Raw genomic sequence first — 17,513 nt, forward strand, 5'->3', positions numbered from 1 at the left:
TGTGAATTGGATGGGTCGTCCCCAGTAAAGTTGCATTGGATGCTTCCCTAGAAGAGTCCCCGAGTGGATTGGGATCCTTTCCCCAGCAGCAGTGTTATTCTCCAGCATGAGTGAGAAGTCAGTGCTACTCCCCGCAGAGCATTCCTCAGACGGAGTATCCCCACAGAGTTGGAGTATCTAATCTGTTTTCTCCCCAGCAGGAGTTCATCATTTTGCATTTTGCATGTAGTGATCATTGCATCATCAAATCGCGTAGCATTTCCATTCAATATGGAGCATTACGCCATAGAAAAATTTAAACATATGCATTCATGTGTTGAAACTTAATCAGACCATATCCCCGGCAGAGGCGGATCATTGTTCAACATCTGTACAACACGTTTGCTACAGTCGCTCCTGACAGCATTCAGGATTGATATTTCCCAGAGAGGTTTATTTCCTCACCCGTCCGTGAAAGGAAAGCTTGACTCTCCCCGTGAGATCCCCAACAAGTGTTTAGCCTTGCCCTGACATGTTGAAGATGTCATTCCTGTGATACCGATAAGTGTCATGTCAGCACTCGTGTGTGTTCTTTCCTTGGTGTCGGTAAACACCATTGTTTCGGTGTCGGTAAAACATCGAGTCCCATTCCAGTCATCGGTAAATGTCTGGTCGTTCCTTTATTGATGTCGGTAAACATCATCTTTCGATGTGCGTAACATACATCCTTTCCCCAGGAGTCACCTCTCCGTTGGTGTCGATAAGCGTTGAGTTTTTCCTATTCTTCCGTTGACGTATAGTTGTATCTTTCCCCACAGGTCATCTGTTGATGTCTGTGTCACCTCTCCGTTGGTGTCGATAAACGTTGAGTTTTTCCCAATCGTCCGTTGACGTTTGGTTGTGATTAGCCTTTTCCCCAGTAAGTTCATCTCTCGTTGGTGTCGATAAACATTGAGTTTTTCCCGTTCGTCCGTTGACGTTTGATTGTGATTAGCTTTTTCCCCAGTCATCAGTAAATGTCTGGTCGTCTTTGTTTGAGGTCGGTAAACATCGAATCTCACCCCAGTCATCGGTAAATGTCTGGTCGTCTTTCGATGTCGGTAAACATCATCTTTCGATGTCGGTAAACATCGAGTCTCACCCCAGTCATCGGTAAATGTCTGGTCGTCTTTGTTTGATGTCGGTAAACATCATCTTTCGATGTCGGTAAACATCGAGTCTCACCCCAGTCATAGGTAAATGTCTGGTCGTCTTTGTTTGATGTCGGTAAACATCATCTTTCGATGTCGGTAAACATCGAGTCTCACCCCAGCCATCGGTAAATATCTGGTCGTCTTTGTTTGATGTCGGTAAACATCATCTTTCGATGTCGGTAAACATCGAGTCTCATCCCAGTCATCAGTAAATGTCTGGTCATTCCCCAGCTAGAGATACCCAGTAGAGTCGTCGGTAAACGTCCTATCTGGTTTCCGGTTGCAAGTTTTGTTTTCCTTCCCCAGTGAAGTGGTCACCTCTCCGTTGGTATCGATAAACGATGAGTTTTTCCCATTCGTCCGTTGACGTTTGGATGTATCTTTCCTTTGATAAAAATAAAAATCCCCAGTAGAGTCGTCGGTAAACGTCTTGTCTGGTTACTGTTGCAAAATCCGGTATCATACCCCGCAGAGTGCAAATTTCTACGGTTCTTTGGTATTCAATCCCTGTTTACCCTGAAGGTCTGACAGTCATTGCTCTCATCCGTTCAGGTTCCCAGTTGATTGAATAGGGGCAGCTGTAGCACCTCAAATTTGCACCTCCCATTTTGTATATACATTTTCATTTTAGGTCATTAACATTGCATTGTTCATTGCATAGTCCATCAAGTCATCAGGCAAGACTGGTCAGGAGATTCAACTGTGCAAGGCAACAAGTGCATTTTCTATGGAATCAAAGCTCTAGGATTGGCACAATAAGTTCATGTGACCTAAGGATTATTTTGAAGTGGTTTGGCCAAGAATTGAAGGCTCAGAATTCATCAGTCCATGTGCAAATCATCTGAAACCCTAAAAAGTCAACAGAAGTCAACTGTCAATTCAACTGTGGATTTGGAGGTGGGAGATGGTCAGTGATGCCTCATTCATGTTCAAACAAGTCTCATTTGACATTTCAAACATCAACATTGAAGAATTTGAAGTCAGATCAAGACTTTCCAAAAATAGCAGGTGACCTGTAGTTTGAATTTTCCAAAAATGGAAAGGTTTTGGTCCAACTTAAACTCAAGATTACATCATCAAGAAAGCTTCAAATGAAATTTTGTCCAACATGAAAGTTGAATATCTTTCTCTCCCATTTCCAAAAAGTCTAAGATCATGGATTTCTCATGTGTGGTTAAGGAGATATGGCTCAATCATGGCAAAGTGTGGTTTGATCTTCAAATGAGCATAACTTTCAAACCAAAACTCCAATTTGAGTGGCTCTTTTTGCACATTGATCCTTGTAACATATATTTTTGAAGCATGGCATCATTTGGCATGAAATCTTATTTGCATGGCATTGGTTCAATCATGAAGATTTTTGTGGAAAATTGCATAAACTCATTTTTGTGTAACATGAGCATACCAAATCATTTCCAACATGTGCATGGAAGGTTTTTAAGTCATTTTGAACCAAGAACATGCACTGTTCACGTGCATGGGGTGCATGGAGCATGAAATTGGTTTTTTGCATTTACACCACAAACTCACTAATCACACTTGCATTTGCTTAAACCATTGCCTAAACATGATTAGCATGGACTATAAAGCCTTAATCCTAACTGTTTTCATCACAATTACCAATTCTAGATCTAGAATCACAAAAATCTCAAAAATTCTCTCTCACTTTTTTTGCAAAATCCTTCAAACACTTGCACTTTTCCTTGATTCATTCATGATCCTGAGCTATTATTGAGCATTTTTGGACGTGGAAACAGAGGAAAGCTTTGCATTCGAGTTCATGTTCAAGAGGTGAAGCATCCATGGAAGTTGAAGCTTGAGCTGGTTTTGTGTATTCTTGAACCTTGCATTCATCATCATTCATCTCAAGAAGCTTATTGGAAGAGATTTGAGGCGTGGCAAAGCTTGGAAACGCGTGAATTCATTTCTGCTCATCAAGAGGTAGGTTTTTTGACCTCCTTAATTCTCCAAATCATTATGTCTATCTTGTGGATCTTAGAATGGTGATGAGTCTGCGTTTTGAATCAAGAAAAATGATGCTATATCCATGAAGATCCGTGCATTTAAAGTTTGGATGATAATTTTTGTTTCCTTCGATCCATGCGCTTGATGTTGTTTTTTTGATGAATGATTCATGGATTCTTGTTATATGATGCATGATAAGTTGAATGATATGTTTGATTTGCATTTCTGGAGCGTTTTGAGAAATTCTGGAAAATAGGATGAAGATCTTCATCGTGTTCTTCATGTTCATGCAATTTTCCAGTTTTGCTGGGGATTCACTTATGGAATTACCTGCGAAATGCATACGGTTACCTGCGGATTTTTTGAATCTTTGTGTGGCGCGCGCTTAGGGTTTGTAGGCCAAAACGCCAGCGTTTTGTGTGGCACGCGCATGTAGGTTTGAATGTGGCTTTGGTTCGATCCTTGGCCAGAACATTTCCATATTGCCTTGTTTTATCATTCCTTCATATGTTCATGCATTGTCCACTTCTTTTTTTTTTAATTTTTTTCACACTTCCAAAATTCATATATAATTGAAAAATCATCCAAAAATTATGAGATTTTTTGCATTGTGTTGCATTTTCTGTCTATTATTTTTTTTATCATTTTTCCATAAATTGTGCATGGCTGGATAATTTTTTGTGCTAGGAGACTTGAACATGTGTCCGTACTTGACCTTGCCATGCTATATCATTTGTGAAATGCTGGTTTTTGATCCAATGATTATGAAATTTTACATGCTATAACTAGACTCATTGCTTGACATTTTGGTGTTGATTTGGTATTTTTATCAATTACCATTGCTGTTTTATGATCATGTTAAGTTAGGTGTGACAATTTGTGTCACACCTTGTGATGTTCAACTTGATTGATGAGTTTTCCATGCCAAATGATCTCCATTGCCTTGATCTTTTGTATGATGCATGCTATGGATGTTGTTATTGCTCATGATTTTTGTTGGATTTTTTTGAGATCATTTCTGATTTAATTGAGATTTTTCATTCTGGTTGGTCACATTTGAGCTTCCAAATTGCCTTGAACTTCATTTGATTGTGAAATGCTTGTTCCTTATCCAATGCTTGTGAAATTTTGCACACTATTTCTAGACATGTTGAGTGTTGTTTTGGCTTTGGTTTGAGGTCTTTACCATAATCCATCCCTGTTTTATGCCTATGCTAACTTGGTGTGACAATTGGTGTCACACATGTGCTTGTCTTGTGCTTGTCTTGACTTATGCTATGTGATTTCCATGCCTAATGATGTCCAATGCTTCTAATTTTTTGTGTGATGATCATGTTGTATGTCATGTTTACTCATGAATTTTTCCAAGATTATTTGAATCATTTTTGATTTAATGTGCATTTATTGCTTCTGATGTCACAATGTGGTCATAATTTGCATACCTTGCCATGTTTGGTTCATGAAATGCTTTTGGTTAATGATATTGATATGGGACCTTTTGGAATGTGTTCTTGATTGAGTGAATTTGATTCATGTTAAATTTCATGTTCTGTTTTGAATGTTTGACCCTCTTTTGACCCTAGGCTTTGACCTAGTGGTTTGGACTCACTGTTTGGGTTGTGGATTTCAGGTTAAGAAGCACATTGCCATGATTGGAGTTACTCACTCATTTGAGTTGATTAGTTGATTGATGTTGGCTAATATTGAGTTGTTTTGCAGGTTTTGAGAACAAGTTCCATTGAGCTTGTGCCTTGCACATTGATGCCTAATGCCTTATCTGTCTGATTATGTGATTGACTGTTGTCTGTCTGATTGTTTGACTTGTAAACTGATTGGTTTAGATTTTTTTCAGGTACTTAAGTTGCTTTGAGTTCTTTTGAACTTGCTTTTGCTTTGCTTGGTTGCTTAACCACTGAGGTATAACTCTCTGACTTCATGTAGTCTGGAAGACCTGTCCTGTTATGTGGGCAGGCACCTTTCTGAAGCCCTCCTTAAGAGGCAATGCTTGTGTTTGTTTATCTTTGTGCCAAGCAGGAAAAGTCCTCTTATGAGGCAATTGGAAGATAAAAGAGATGTGTAATCCATCTTCTGCTATTCAGTGTGTCATCCACTTTGCTCACACCATGTGTTGATGCATTGTGGATATTAACCCAAGATCTTTGTTGTGTCAGTCATATGTGGAGAAGAGTTCCTACTTTCTGAACTTCCACACCTTCTATTTTGAGTCAAGCTCTCCCAGGCCAGGGATAAGAGCTGTGAGGTCTTACCCTCACTTCCCATTTCATCTGCTTCACCCTACCTCTCAATGTTAGGGTTAAGAGCTAACTACACCCGATTCCAGTTGGCTTGTGTTTCACAGCCTAACCTTGTATGAGCCCAATTGATTGCATATAGTGTGTGTGATTGTTTATTGTGCTTGTGTTGTTTGACTGTGCTATATAGGATAGCTTGCTTCCTGTGCAAGTTAGGATAGAAACCTCAACCTAGGACCATTGTGGATTACATGATAACTATTAGGCTCGAGTCAGTCTCCCTGCTAGTTTGTCACTTCCCAGTCTCTGGATAGGTTAGAAATTCTTTCCCTGCGTAGGGGAACTACGTCGCCCTGATCCTCATACCAGATGAGGTACATAGGCAGGAGATGAGTTGATCTCTCCAGGCGCCCTTTGTCTTTTTCAACCCTTTGTGTGTGTTTGGAGTCTGACGTAAGTCCAACGATTGGCAATCGGTTTCCTGTGTGTGTTTGTTGGTTTGGAGTCTGATGTAAGTCCAGCGATTGGCTCTCGGTTTCCATGTTTTCCTGTTTGTGTAGAGTCTGACGTAAGTCCAGCGATTGGCAGTCGGTTTCCCGCGTGGTTTTGTTTGGCGTGCGTTAGCCGAGCTACGAGTGCTCTGATTCTTCTCCGGTCAGAGAAGATACGTATGCATAGGATGCGACATCCTAGCGAGCACGTTTTCCCCTGTCCCGAACTACGTCGACTCTGATGTCTGTGCTTGACAGACTACGTAGGCCCAGGATGCGATATCCTGCCGAGTCCCGTTTCTCTTGTCTTTCTGTGTTCCGTCCAGCCTTGTGTGATATTTGAGCAGTTTCTAGCAACCTTATCCTTTCTTTTGTGCGTGGATCCCGTCGAGTACGACGGATGCGTAGGGGTGCTAATACCTTCCCTTCGCATAACCGACTCCCGATCCCATCTCTCTCTGGTCGCGAGACCATGTCTTTTCCAGGTTTACTTCGAGCGTTTCCTTTCCCTCTTTTGGGATAAATAATGCACGGTGGCGGCTCTGTTGTTTTCTTTTTCCCGCCGGTTTTTCGCGTAATGCGACACCACCTCCCTACAGTGGGTGCCTCTTTCACTTAGTAAAATGAAAGGCTTGGTGAAGCTCATACCTTTAAAATGTTAGATATGGACATTTGTAATATGGATTGGTTGGACCTCTACTTCAAAACATCTTGTGTATTCTTAACCAAAGTTAGATCGGATCACCATGCTCTTCTTCTTGAGTTCAGCTTATCCTCCAACAAGACTGTAATTTCTTCTTTCAAATTCCTTCATATGTAGCTACTTGGAGGTTATCAAAGTCAGTTGGAAAATAAGTTTTTATGGTTGTCATATGTTTGTGCTTACTGAGAAGCTCAAGATCTTGAAGAAAAATCTCAAGATTTGGAATCACAACACTTTGGGCAATGTCCATTCCATAGTAAAGTAGTCTCAAGTGACCATGAATAAAGTTCAGTTGGATCTTCAAAATGATAGTTATTATATGGAACTAAGAAATAGAGAGAGGGGTTGCTTGATTCAGCTTGAAAATACTTTAAATACTGAGAATTTATTTTGGAAAGAGAAAACTCATGTCAAATGGTTGTAAGATGGGGACATAAATACTAAGTTCTTCCACATGATGGCTAACATCAAACATGCAATAAAATTAATTCATGCCCTTAATTGTAATGGTAACCTCATTTTTGACCAGGAAACCCTTGGTGTTAATTTTACTAGTTACTTTAAGAAGCTCTTCTCCTATTCTAACCCCACCAACCTTGACCATGAGCTTATCAACTCCTGCATCCCTAGGTTGATAATTGATGATATCAAGACTATGCTTACCAAGACTCCTTGAAATTTGGAAATCAAGAATGTCGTCTTTAGTCTTAAAAAATATGGAGCTCTTAGGCTTGATGGATTTAGAGCCTCTTTTTTCCATAAGTATTATCTTGATTCCTAAAACTTCCCAGGCTGATGTTATTGATCAATTCAGGCCCAAAGCTCTTGCTAACTTCAAATTAAAAATAATTTCAAAAGTTCTTATTGATATATTGGCTTCAATTATGCCAAGTATTATTTCTAAAGAGAAAAAAGACTTTGTTAAAGGAAAAAGTATAAGAGATTATATTGGTTTAGCCTGTGAACCAATTAACTTTCTCCACAAGAAATCTTCTGGTGGTAATATTGCTTTGAAAGTATACATTACTAAAGCTTTTCATTCTCTTAACTGGTTCTTCTTGTTGCAGGTCCTCAAAGCTTTTTGCTTTAATGAAAAGTTCAATAATTAGATCAAGAATATTCTTGAATCCTCCATGATCTCTACATCGTTCAATGGCAACACTAATGGCTTCTTCAACTGTGAGAGAGGTGTGAGGCAGGGAGACCCCCTATCACCTTTTCTTTTTTATTTATTTATTTATGAGGAAGTTATTAGAAAAAGTATCACCATGCCCATGGAGCAAGGAAAAGTTAAGACTATTTCTGGTCCTAGAGGTTTTGTGGTCCCTTTCCACTGTCTTTATGTAGTTGATGTAATGATTTTATGCAGAGGTAACAAAAGTTCTATTAGTGACCTCATCGATTTGTTCCAGAGATATTTAATGGCTTTTAGTCAGTTTGTAAATCCTTCCAAGTATCAGTTTTTTTTGGCTCTTTAACTGATTCAAGACTACATCATATTTCCATGTTGTTTGGCTTCAAAATTTGTAGTCTGCCTTTCTCTTACCTAGGGGTCCCAATTTTCAAAGGTTCCCCCAAGGCTATATACTTTAGGTCTCTTATGGATGAAATCAAATCTAAGTTGGAAAACTGGAAGTCCTATCTTCTTACTTTTGTTGGTAGAGGCCAATTAGTTAAGGCCATTGTTCATGCTATGTTGATTCATGCTTAACCTGTTTCCCTCATTAAGGAGCTTGAAAAGTGCTACAGGAATTTCATTTGGTCAGGCAACATTTTGATGAGGAAGTTAGTCACATTCTCTTAGGACAAAGTCCGTATTCCTTTTTCCCAGGGAGGCATGGGTATCAAATCCTTGTTGGTTTTCAATGCAGCATCAAACCAGAAGCCCTGTTTGGACATAATCAATACTAAGGAGCCTTGGGCTCAGATCCTTAAAGCTAGAGTTATGAAGAAATACAAATTTATTACTCATCACATATCTATTTAGTGTAGTATCAAAAAATAGTTCCAAGGCATACCTCATGATTCCAAAATCATCATTGGTGATGGGAAATCCACTTATATCTGGATGGACCCTTGGCTTGGAGAGCCCCTCATAAACTTTGTGTAGCAGGGTTTCGTGGTTAGTATTGATTTATTGGTCTCTAATTTCATCGATCATGGGAATTGGTTGGTGCTCCCTAATAACATTTTTGAGCCAGTGCCATTCATTCAAATAAAAGTTTAGTAGATCTCTATCCCTTTGGACCTCAGGGAGGACCACAGAGTTTGTTTTCACTCTATTAATGAAAACCTAACTCTATAGGATGCCTACTCTCATAATTTTCCTAATAGACCTTCCCTTGAGTATCCTAGTAATCTTTGGAATCAAGAAATCCCTCAATCTAAAGCCTTCACCGTTTGGAGAATCCGTCATAACAAGCTTTTTACGGATGATAATCTTACTAAGAGAGGTTGCATCGGTCCCCCTTGCTGCAGTCTTTGCAACCTTCATGCAGAAACTACCCCTCACTTGTTCTTCCATTGCACCTTTGCCCCGCATTGGCATTGGTTCCTTACCATGACCAAAGTCTCTCAACCTTTTGATGTTTTTGAAGCACTGTAAATCTGCAACAAAAACTGGAGCAAGCAGTGTAAGGTCATTATTCAAGTTACTATTATTTATATCTTCAATAATATTTTGTTTTCCAGGCAATTCAAGAATCGCAAAGTTCATTGGAAGCATGCTCTGAACCTGATCCAATATGAGGTTTCTATCATTGGCAACAACACTGAGAAAGTCGCAAATTCCTCAATTCACGATTTCACTATAACTAAGTCATTCAAAGTTAACTTGAATACTCCTAATGTTGCCGAAATTGGGTTGGTGGTTTGGCTCCCTCTGGCTAGGGATTGGCTCAAGTGCAACACTTACGACTCTTTTGCCAATGCTTTGACTTCTAGTGGTGGCCTCTTTCGTAATGACAAAGGTGATTCTTAATTGACTTCTCTAAACTGGTTGAGGGTAGCTTTTTCCTTCATGCGAAGCTTCTCAGTGCAGTGAAAGTGATCGAATTTGCTTATCAATTTGGTTGGTCTAATCTTTGGTTGGAAACAAATTCCAAACTTGTCATCCTTGCGCGAATGGACTCACTTCATACAATTTCACATATCTATAGGGAATGTAATCATTGCGCGAACACTCGCATCTAAGGCCTCTAGGACGTCCCCTAGTCTCATTTGGAATTCTTCTCCAAATTTTCTTACTTCTTCTTTATATCATGACAAGTTAGGTTTAGCCCATTTTGATTTTTATCGTGTTTAAGTGGGTTTTGGTTAGAACCCCACTTTTTACTTCTCTTTATATATATATATATATATATATATATATATATATATATATATATATATATATATATATATATATATATATATATATATATATATATAAAAGTTTTTATCTTTAAAACAAGGAAAGATATTTGGAGGAGAGTGTACTACAAAGTTTAAAGAAGTTTGTTGTTTATATAATTGTATTTACCTATTAAAATATTAAAATATTGTTAGTAAGCACTTTAAATGTGACACTTTAAACTCTGAAGTATTTAAATAAATGTTTTTCGCATATAAATAAATAGACGTTTTTACATAAATAGCTACTTTAAAAAAATTACAAACATTAATATGAAAATTGATAATTAAACACAAAACTAAAAACACACTTATATCATAAATATACACTTTACATTTTTAATAAGTTTTTATCTATCTAACATTTTTTAATAATATTTTGTATATAAATTGCGGCAAATTTACCGAGATAACCCACATTTTCGAAGAAATTCCCAAAAAATAACCCAGTTTTCAAAAAAATTCCCAATATACCCCACTTTTAGAGGGAGACGCCAATTGGATTGGTGCCCCCTCTTAAAAATTGCAAGGAGGCGCCAATTGGATTGGCTAGGGCACCTGCCCTAGCCAATCCAATTGGCGCCTATGTGTAATTTTTAAGAGGGGGCGCCAATCCAATTGGCGCCTCCCTTAAAAAAGCCTCAAATGAAAACACTTCCAACATGAAAGTTGTAGATCTTTTCAAGACAATGAATTTGGATATAAATTTTGCATCATTTGGATTTTTTATGAGAAAGTTATGGGCAGTTGAAGTTGGACTTCTGAGTTTTTCAACTATTATCAGACCGATAATGTTTTGTATTATTGCATGTGTTTCTTTTAGGAATATGAATTTTTGTCCAACATAACATTTGAACTAGACATCTTAAAGTTTCCAATGCACTTGGTCCCACCTCAAAATAATAAAAAATGAGTGAGTTAGGTCCCTGCGAACTTGACCCAAAATTAGGGTTTATGTCAAAACAAGTGTATGTGAATTTTGCCAAAAGGGACCAACTTCAAGCCCTTTAGTTTGAATGATAAAAGCCTCAAATGACAAAACCTTCAACATAAAAGTTGTAGATCTTTTCAAGATAATGAATTTGGACTAAAGTTTTGCATCATTTGCAATTTTTATGAGAAAGGTATGGGCACCTGAAGTTGGACTCTTTGACATTTTATCTGTTATCTGACCTATAATGTTTTGTATTATTGCATGTGTTTGTGTTAGAGTTATGAATTTTTGTCCAACATAACAAGTGAAGTAGACACCTTAAAGTTTCCAATTCACTTGGTCCCACCTCAAAATAATTAAAAATGAGTGAGGTAGGTCCTTGCGAACTTGACCCAAAATTAGGGTTTCTGTCAAAATATGTGTATGTGAATTTTGCCAAAAGGGACCAAATTCAAGCCCTTCAACATAACAATAACAAGTCCTTGAATTAGGGTTTCTGACCTATAAATTTTTGTATTATGATATGTGTTTATTTTAGAATTATGAAAGAAACCTAATGTTTGGAGTTTACACAAAGATAAATTTGACATAATACGAATTGATATTAATAAAATTTGGATTTTACACAAAGAATCCTAATGGTGATGACCGGGATCACCTAACCGACCTCCGGTCCCACATCCCCTAGCTACCCTAACCCTTGGCCCTAACCCACGTTGACGATTCTGCACCGGTGTTTGTTCATCTGATGGTCCAGGAGCGTCATTACCTCCTACAGGAGAAGATCCGTTGAGGTATTCAGCCAACTCAGCATAGTCTTCAGTATTCAATGATGGTGTACCGGCGTAGCTGAGCTCATGATCCATGCCAGAGAAGTTGGGGTGTGGTTGACTCATGGATGGGCGACCGGGACAGTTGAAGGGGGACATGGGTGACAATGATGGGTCTAGGAAAGGTTGGAAAGGTTGTTGGGGTGTTTGGAAGAGATATGGTTGTGGGATGTTTTGGTATTGTGATGTTTGGGGTTCTTGGCTACGGTAGGTGATGGGGCGGTTAGTGTTTTGGGTAAGGCGACTTTGGTAGGGTGATGGTGTGGGTGCGAAGCGATGTTCGGTCGAAGGTTGATGGTCCATTTGTTGGTGGTGGTATGGGGGATGTTCTTGGTTTTGGGGTTGGGTGAATGGCATGTTTTGGTTGTATGTTTGTGTGTTTGTGGAACGGAAAGTTTGTCGGATAGGTGGTTGTGAGTAACCGGGCTGAGAATGTTGTTGGGGGTTAGATGTTGATCCTTCTTGTGTGTAACTTGTCTGGCGTGGGTCGTAGAGGTACATATCATCGGCGATGAATTGAAATCCAACTGATCTATACCAAGCCATATAAGTACGACTTGGTTTTACCTCATTTGGCATGACTGCGTCAGTTAAGACATGGTCATGACGGTGCTTCCACTTGCGACACTCTGATCTTGCGAAGGTTTGCCAAGGGTTGTAGTTCCATTGGTCGTTCACTTTACGCATATGCCATTCTCCTAGGCTAGCTGGGGGATCTGGGATATTCTGGACCATACCAAACTGCAGCTTCACACGGTCGGTGTTGTGCAGCTCCACTGTTGTGAACCGTATTATCGGTGTGCATGTTGTCCATACGGCTGCGTCTTCAGGGTTGATCTGATGCTCATGATCCATATTAAGGTATGGACGCCAAATGAACTGAAATGTTAAAGACGATAGGATTTAAATGAATGTAGAAAAAGTCAACATAATATGAAGAAATAATGAAATTATTTTGCTTACGTCTGCCGGTCGAAGGTGATCCAACAGGTTGCGATATTGAGTAATACAGTGTCTCGGACATCTGCTGTAATTCATACCGCGTGCCGACCATCTACACCAAAAAGTTAAAATAAATTAGTTATGGGTAATAAACTGTAAGGAAGGAAGTAAAGATATAACAATTTAAACAACTTACTTTTTTGCATATGGAAAAGTGAAGGGGTTGCTATTGACCGGTGCTAGAGACGGTAGTCTTGACCATCCCCATGCTTGTAGCAAAACAGCACATCCAGAAAATGTAGAAGTATCTTTGTGGGAGTTTTTGCACAAAGAACTATAGAGATAGGCTAGACATGCGGATCCCCAACTATAACTACCTATTCTATCTATATGTCTAAGTAAAGGTAAGTACATAATATGCATGCTAGAACCACTACCTTCGGGAAATAAAAAGGATCCTAGTAACAACATAATGTAACACCTAGTTTTGATGATTTAAGCATCTTCGGTAGAATGCTCATCTAAATAAAAACTATTATAATATGACTTTAGGCGTGAAAGTAATATACCTTGTCCCCTAGCATTATCATCTAACAAATCAGTGTTTAAAAGCTCCATGCAAATTGAATTTGCATAGTTGGTCTTACCATTAACAGCTTTGCCTTCAATTCGTAGTCCTAAAAGCATGTAGACGTCTTCTAACGTCACGGTACACTCACCGGTTGGAAACCAAAATATGTGTGTCTCTGACCTCCATCTTTTGCATAAGGCTAGAATGAACTTGTTATCTATAGACCAAGACATAATTTTGCTAAGGTGACCAAAACCGGCGAGTTCAACATAAGGTTGAATCATCGGGTCCATTGGGACAAATTCGTGGACTCGAGTTCGAAACCTTGAGACCTCCTATAATAGAAATAATGTAACACTTGACTAAGTCGGTATTTAAAAATAAAATGGGGTTGGTGGAGATGAAACATAAAAAAGAAGTATAAGAAAAAACTTACGTATGTCGCGATGTTTGCAACTGTTCCTCTGTGTGTTTCGCCCATTGTGAGTAAAGACATATTGTTGGGGAGTTGGTGTAGATGAAAATGGAAGATTTTGTTGAAGATGAAATTGTAAAAGAAGTAATGTAGATGAAGTAGTGAGAAATGTAGATGAAGTAGTGAGAATGTTGGTGTGGAAGAATTGTTGAAGGAGTGGATCAATTTATAGGCAAATGGAGGAGTGCATGAAAAATTGTGTTTGCATGGTGTCTCCACCTCATTTGGCGACCATGTGCAATATTAAAGTGGGGGCGCCATTCAAATTGGCGATACCATAGGGTACATGCATGCAAGGCTAGTTCTGAATGCTTGGTTTCAAGGACTGACTCCATGGGGGCGCCATTCAAATTGGCGACCATGTACAAGCCTTAAAGGTAGGCGCCAAACCAATTGGCGCCACCTTCTGCATGTCTGACAAGTGGCATTGTTGTCTCCTGCATGCTAAACAAATCACTTATGGATGGCTTGCATGATTGACACATCATCTCTGACCATCTTAGGTGTCCGACACGTGTCTGTCTTGTCTCCTGCATGCTGATGACTAGCTTCTTGATGGCTTGCATGATTGACACATCATCTCTGACCATCTTAGGTGTCCGACACGTGTCTGTCTTGTCTCCTGCATGCTGATGACTAGCTTCTTGATAGCTTGCCTGGTTGACACATCATCTCTGACCATCTTAGGTGTCCGACACGTGTCTGTCTTGTCTCCTGCATGCTGATGACTAGCTTCTTGATGGCTTGCCTGGTTGACACATCAACTCACACTGTCTTGCAGGATTGACACGTCATCTCAGACACGTGGCTCTCTAGTATCCTGCATGCTGAATACTCACTTCTGTCTTGCATGACAGACACATCAACTCTTGACTAGCTAGCATGCTTGACACATCAACTCACACTGTCTTGCATGACAGACACATCAACTCTTGACTAGCTAGCATGCTTGACACATCAACTCACACTGTATTGCATGACAGACACCTCATCTTAGAAATTACTTGCATGCTTGACACGGTATCTCAGACTAGCTTCAATGTGAGACATTGATACCATCTATTTAAGTGTCTTACTATCACATTCATCTGCACTTGCAAAATACTTTTCATCTCCAAAATACTTTTCATCTTCACTCACATTCATCTTCACTCACATTAATACTTATCATCTGCAAAATACTTTTCATCTTCACTCACATTCATCTGCACTTGCAAAATAGTTTTCATCTCCAAAATGTCATCTTCATCATTATACAGTATCAACGTTCACTGCAACGGTGAAACTTTTGAGTCTGAGCTTCATGGTTTTTGTTTTAGAAACACTGATACCATTAGAGTCACGATGAAGAGAAATGCAACCTTTTTGCATTTCAAAAAAAGAATACAATCCTTTATAGCATCAGGTATTGTGTCAAAGATGACATATCAGAATCCTATATTTTTTGAGAATGGTCAATGCAAGTTTTTCCCCCTAAAGATACGAGACGATGAAGATGTTGAAAGCATGTTTCTTAGTCATGAACATTCAGGCATGGATTGTATCGAGTTGTACATTACTCTACAACCATGTATACCGTCTCAACAGTCTCAACTAACAGATCAGGATCCAGCTGGTGGAGATGCTGCAGATGATGCACAATGGTCAGATGAACTCAACCCAGAAGCAGAAGTAGAGGTCGATGTTGTTGATGAAGAAGAAGAGGAGACTGAGATACAGGTTGATCACATCCTGAATAACGACGATGAAGATGAGGCTCAACCACCAACCATACCTCCTACTCATGCCTATATTCCTCCTCAACATATGACAAATATGGATCTTCACGACGATGAAATGTCCGACAGTGTCTTCTATAATCCGTATCCGAGACCAGTAGGCGAATTAAAGGTTGGAGACATGTTTCGTACCAAAGAGGAATGTGTCTTGGCAATCAAAAAATACCACATGAACAACTTTGCTGACTTTACGGTGAAACGCACTGATTCTAGAAGGTATGTTATCGAATGTCGTAACATGCTTTGTAAGTTTCGTTTGGCTGCATCTTATAAGAAGAAAAATGACTCTTGGGAGATCGCTTCAATAGACCCACCACACAGTTGCGTCGCAACAACCGTTCAACAAGATCACCGTAAACTGAGCACAACTTTGATATGTCGAGACATTCTGCCATTGGTAAATAAAGACCCATCAGTGAAGGTGAGTATAATTATATCCCATATCCGAACAACATATAATTATACTCCATCTTACAAGAAAGCATGGATTGCGAGGACAAAGGCTGTTGAGCAGGTTTTCGGCAACTGGGAGGACTCATTCAAGGAATTACCACGGTTTTTATGGGCACTAAAAACTTATGTCCCAGGAACTGTGGCAATTCTGGAGACAATGCCAGCAATGATGCCAGACGGAACCTGTGCTACAGGTAATAGAATATTTCACCGTCTCTTTTGGGCATTTGACCCGTGCATCAAAGGTTTCGCTTTCTGCAAACCTCTCCTGCAAATTGATGGCACTTGGTTATACGGAAAATACAAGGGTATGTTGCTCATGGCAGTTGCACAAGACGGTAACAACAATGTATTTCCCATTGCCTTTGCTCTTGTTGAAGGTGAAACGGCTGCTGGATGGGGTTTCTTTCTTCGACATCTCAGAACGCATGTCGCTCCACAAGCCAATCTATGTCTGATTTCTGATAGACATGCTGCCATCGAAAGTGCCTACAACAACCATGACAACGGATGGCATGATCCTCCTTCTACACATGTCTACTGTATCAGACACATTGCACAAAACTTCATGCGTGCTATAAAAGATAAGAATCTTCCCAAGAAGGTGGTGAATGCTGGGTATGCTTTAACTCAACCGTCTTTTCAATATTATCGTGATGAGATTCGACTGTCTAATGAAGACGCGGGGAGATGGATAAATAACATCCCAGTAGAGAAGTGGATAAGAGCATTTGACGGTGGTTGTCGATGGGGCCACATGACAACAAACATTGTGGAATGCATGAACGGGGTTTTCAAAGGAATTCGAAACCTGCCCATAACCGCCTTGGTAAGATCAACCTATTATAGGTTGGCTTCTATGTTCGCAAGCAGAGGTGAAAGATGGAGTGCAGTGTTAATGTCCGGACAAGTATTCAGTGAATGTTGCATGAAGGTCATGAAAGAGGAGAGCATCAAAGCTACGACACACGCTGTAACAGTGTTTGACCGTCATAGACAAAATTTCAGCGTCCAGGAAACAATGGGCAACAGCGAGGGGAGACCAAATTTAGCCTACGCGGTTAAACTACACAGAAGTTGGTGCGATTGTGGAAAATTTCAGGCCTTCCGCATACCTTGTGTTGGTGTAAGCCCTAGAGGCCAATACATTTTGGTACTTGTATCGAATAATAAAAGGCATTCTCTTTATTATGGTTGATTAATAAAGTCCCTGGAATAGATAGTCCGTTTAATGTATTAAGTGTGACTTAATCATGAGAACACATTAAACATAAGGACATTATTCCTAAAGTATCCGTAGTCGAGCTTTAGTGTGAAGTGGGATAACATTAAAGCATTAAGACTATTATGTTTGTAGGCTGATGATCACATCTCATGGATCATGGATAAAGAGTTATCAAGTCTTAAACATAGGTATGAATATTAGGAGTAATATTTATACCGGATTGACCCGCTATGAGAATACTATATAGAAAGTTATGCAAGGTGTCATAAGTTATTCTCATGGTGATAATAGTGTATTCCACTCTTCGACCTGAAACCACTATGGATCCTAGA

General features: G+C 39.4%; 1 protein-coding gene across 1 annotated transcript; it reads left to right on the forward strand.

Moving 5' to 3' along the window:
• The first annotated feature begins 7,275 nt into the window (after nt 1-7,275).
• Nucleotides 7,276-7,692, forward strand: LOC127137838 (uncharacterized). The gene has a single exon (XM_051064259.1). It carries the CDS (start codon nt 7,276-7,278, stop codon nt 7,690-7,692), a length of 417 nt encoding a protein of 138 aa, XP_050920216.1.
• The last annotated feature ends 9,821 nt before the right edge of the window (nt 7,693-17,513 follow it).

Source organism: Lathyrus oleraceus, chromosome 4, assembly GCF_024323335.1.
Source record: "Lathyrus oleraceus cultivar Zhongwan6 chromosome 4, CAAS_Psat_ZW6_1.0, whole genome shotgun sequence".
Taxonomy (NCBI): Eukaryota; Viridiplantae; Streptophyta; class Magnoliopsida; order Fabales; family Fabaceae; genus Lathyrus; species Lathyrus oleraceus.

Excerpts from the sequence above, each read along its gene's own strand:
- LOC127137838 (XM_051064259.1), top strand. The coding sequence starts at position 7,276 with ATGTCGTCTTTAGTCTTAAAAAATATGGAGCTCTTAGGCTTGATGGAT.